At 41.5% G+C, this 3,658-nt stretch overlaps 1 protein-coding gene across 3 annotated transcripts in view; it reads right to left on the reverse strand.

Annotated features, from left to right (window-relative positions):
• The window catches only part of Epc1 (enhancer of polycomb homolog 1), a 91,242-nt gene that overhangs the window by 18,869 nt on the left and 68,715 nt on the right, over positions 1 to 3,658 (reverse strand). For all 3 annotated transcript variants that reach the window (XM_031364925.1, XM_031364926.1, XM_031364924.1), the window contains exons 3-5: positions 1,795 to 1,940; positions 753 to 959; positions 84 to 232 (exon numbers count right to left, since the gene is read on the reverse strand). In XM_031364925.1, coding sequence (XP_031220785.1) covers positions 84 to 232; positions 753 to 959; positions 1,795 to 1,940 — 502 coding nt within the window. The remainder of the gene's footprint in view (positions 1 to 83; positions 233 to 752; positions 960 to 1,794; positions 1,941 to 3,658) is intronic.

The following is a 3,658-nucleotide window of genomic DNA, read 5'->3' on the forward strand; positions in this document are numbered from 1 at the left end:
ACGGAGCTTCACTGCCCTCAGTCCTAGCTCTCCGCACACGAGCTTCACTGCCCTCAGTCCTAGCTCTCCGCACGGAGCTTCACCTCTTTTCCATAATCTCCAGTGTTAGGTGCAGCAGCTCCCGTTTACTCTTCTCACGTCTCTTGATCATTTCCAGGATGGTGACAGCCCGGCTGAGATCCCGGCGCAGCTTAAGCATTTTCTCATATGAGGCTTCATCATTTTTGCGGTTCTGGAAATATAAAGTTGCTTGCTTAACATCAAGAAGCACTTCTAACTAGCTGCAGGAAGTACAGCTGCTGCCACATAAGAATATATGGATTTGTAGAATTACAGTTTAAAGACACAGGAAAGGAATACAGACCACAAGATACCAATTCTGTACCTGATTTTTAAGTGAATCAATATTAATATGTATTAAGACCCCCATTTTAAAGGTCAACTTATTTTACTATTTTCTAATGTAATTAAAAAAATTGGTGTGTGTGTGTGTGTGTGTGTGTATACAAGTGCCCACAGGTCCATAGTGGGGCCCTGGATTCTTCGGAGCAGGAGTCACAGGTGTTTATCGACTGCCTGATACAGGTATAGGAACTGCAACACTGTCCTCTGATAGAAAAGTAAGAGCTCTGAACCACTGAGCAACCCCTCTAGTATAATTTTAAGGAATATTATATAAAGCACAGAATTAAGTCACAAAATTAAGGTACTAATAACTATAATCTTTCTTAGAAATTAAAAAATTAACTTACTTTTCGAGTTTGCATTTTCTCAGTTCGTCTTCTAAAAGCCACATAAGGATCATTTGTGCTAGAACCATCTCGCTTTTCCTGTTTTACCAGCGGGATAAGGGATGGCCCCCGGCAGGTTTTCCTCTTTTTAATCCAGTATTCATAAACTTCTCTAATTAACTCATCATCTTCTTTTAGAAGTAGTTTGGCTTCTTGCAGACTGACTGGCTAAATGTAAAACCATTTCGTCACTTTCATAAAACACATATGCAAGGACTCAAAAACACTCATCATGGCTTCCTTCAATGAAAACACTCAAGCCAATCACAGTATTGACAGTATATTTCCTTAAGCAGGGTCTCATGCATCGCAGGTTAGTCCGAACTTGCTGCATAGCTGAGGATAACATTGAACTTCTTCTGAGCCTCCTGCCACCTTCTAAGTACTAGGACCTGGACTAGTGCAAACACCACACTTGATTTTGTTGGGTGTTGGGGAGCACACCCAACACATGCAGGGCGGGCACTGTACTTAACTAAGCTACATCTCCAGCCCATGTGTGTTCAGTCTTTTAAAATAGTCCCAAATCAATTTCCTAGGTCACACAGCTTGCCGTGTTTCATAACTTTAGGACTTGGTATCAGTCACTTTCTACTTGCTCACCAAATACACAAAAGCCAGGTGAAGAGAGTTTTTGATTCTTTTTGCTTAGAGATAGGTTCTTACTAAGTAGCCTTGGCTGGCCTGGAACTTACAATGTAGAGCAGGCTGGCCTTTAGCTCAGAGATCCATCCATCTGCCTCTGCCTTCCAAGTGATGGGATTAAAGGTGTGTGATACTATAACCCTCCAGTTTATTATTTTTATCTCTATATACAGCTAGGGTAAGTGAGGCACAAAAAATTTAAACATAATGCTCAAAATTATACAGGTTAATACTAGGCAGATGTGAATCTATGCTTTTAATTGCAGAGTGTGCTGGCTCAGCCCTCATCTATACTGCGGCGTTCCACATAATATAGGAGTTTATAGGAACACACAAACGTACAGACATGAAGTTGTACCTGCTGACCGCTGCCCTTTTCTAGCCGGTCAATCATCTCCTCAAACTGCAATGGGCAGATGTCCATTTTCTTCTTCAGTTTATTCACGAATGCTTCATCTTCAGAATCCAGATCATAATCAGGCTGTTCGGCGTCCAAGCTAAAAGCTGATGGAGGAACCATAAGCAGTCATTTACTGTGTGACTCCACCAGCAGAGGCTGCACACAGATGGCGACATAAAGCAAGCCTGGGCTTCCTAAAGAATGAAGGGGTCACCAGAGTTCACAGAGACTCTAGCTTAGTGCTCTGTCTTCTACACCGAGCTGAATGCAGAGAAAAACTATAAAAGCAACAAACGGGACTCCTCACCCACTCTTTATGTAGGTTCTTTGTCTAGATTATTGAAGTTCTATTTTATAAATCATTTAGCTATTTTTCCAAAAGATTAAGGAAGCCATTACCGGTAACAGTTGACAGTTCCAATGGCTCAAGTCAAGAGACTCTGTGTCACTGTGTCAGACATGTGTGGCTTGGCACTTACACATGCAGGAGAGAACACCGTTCTACAGCATCAAAACTCATTCAGTAGCAAAAACGGAGGTGGCAGGATATTAAAGAAAATGAAATATTCTGATAGCAAAAATCTACTTTTTCTTTCTTTTGGGTTATTAGTTTCTAACTCTGGAATCTAATGCCTAGAATGACGAGGCCTTTTTATTTATCTTTCTGATCCAGTCTCCCTAAGGCCAGTAGTATATCAAGTCTCATTATCACATGGCATCCTACAGATTATGACTTCAGGCCTTTCTTTGTATTAAGCACTTTTTGTCTAAGCAGGTGAATTCCAACTTATTCTTTTCAAACTCCAGATGATGTCGCTTCTATCCCTCACGCAAGTAAGTGGTTCCTCCACAGAAACATGGGCTGAGAAGATACATAACATTCTGCACAAATCAGAGACATTTCAAGCAATCATAAAATCGCAAGGTACATAGCTTAAAAACAAAAACCCTACCCCAATCATTACCTCCTCTCTCCCCACCGCCATTTCTATACTGTTCTATACTTTAGCTGTTAAGCATGGCTTGCCCTCTATTAAGATAAGACTGATCCTGAAGGAAGGCCTATGTCTTGTCTCTAAGCGTTCTGAGAAAGAGGAACCTGTCCCTTCTGTGCTACCCCTGCCTGAAGCAGTCAACTGAGAGTATTTTAACATTATGTAAATCTACTTAAACTGGAGGGAAATAACCACACAACCAGTCATTTGTGACATAAGGGACAGTGAGTATGTGCCAAGTAGCTGTTACCCTTGCTATAGAGGATGCACTAAGTACCTGCAGAATTAAACGCATTACTCTGCTGTCTACCTTCTTCATTGACTTATCTAATTAAAAATGTGCTGGGAGTGCTAACTGGATGTCTAGACTTGAGTCTAGGTGCCAGCATCTCTCAACCCAGACTCTGCAGCAATCGGCTCTTCCCTTGTGTCTCCATTTCCTGTCACTGTTCCAGAAGCAAGATTCTGAGAAAGTCTTGTATGGTAGAACAGAAACAGAGAGCACTGGATTCTGTTTCCAACCAAATTAATCCAGATTTATGTTTGTCCCCTAGCTATTTTGATTAAATTTATACTAATCAAGCAAAATTTAAAATCCAGTCTCTGTCACATTAGCTGCATTCCAAGTGCTAACAACTGACATGTGCCTGATGGTAAGGACTGTTCCAGAAAAGTACAAATTAGAAAACATAAAAAAACAAAACAAAACCACCACCACCACAACAACAACAAAAGAGCCAGATGGTGGTGGTGGTGGTGGGCGCACACCTTTGATCCCAGCACTTGGGAGGCAGAGGCAGGTGGATTTCTGAGTTCGAGGCCAGCCT

This window comes from Mastomys coucha, unplaced genomic scaffold, assembly GCF_008632895.1.
Source record: "Mastomys coucha isolate ucsf_1 unplaced genomic scaffold, UCSF_Mcou_1 pScaffold13, whole genome shotgun sequence".
NCBI lineage: Eukaryota > Metazoa > Chordata > Mammalia > Rodentia > Muridae > Mastomys > Mastomys coucha.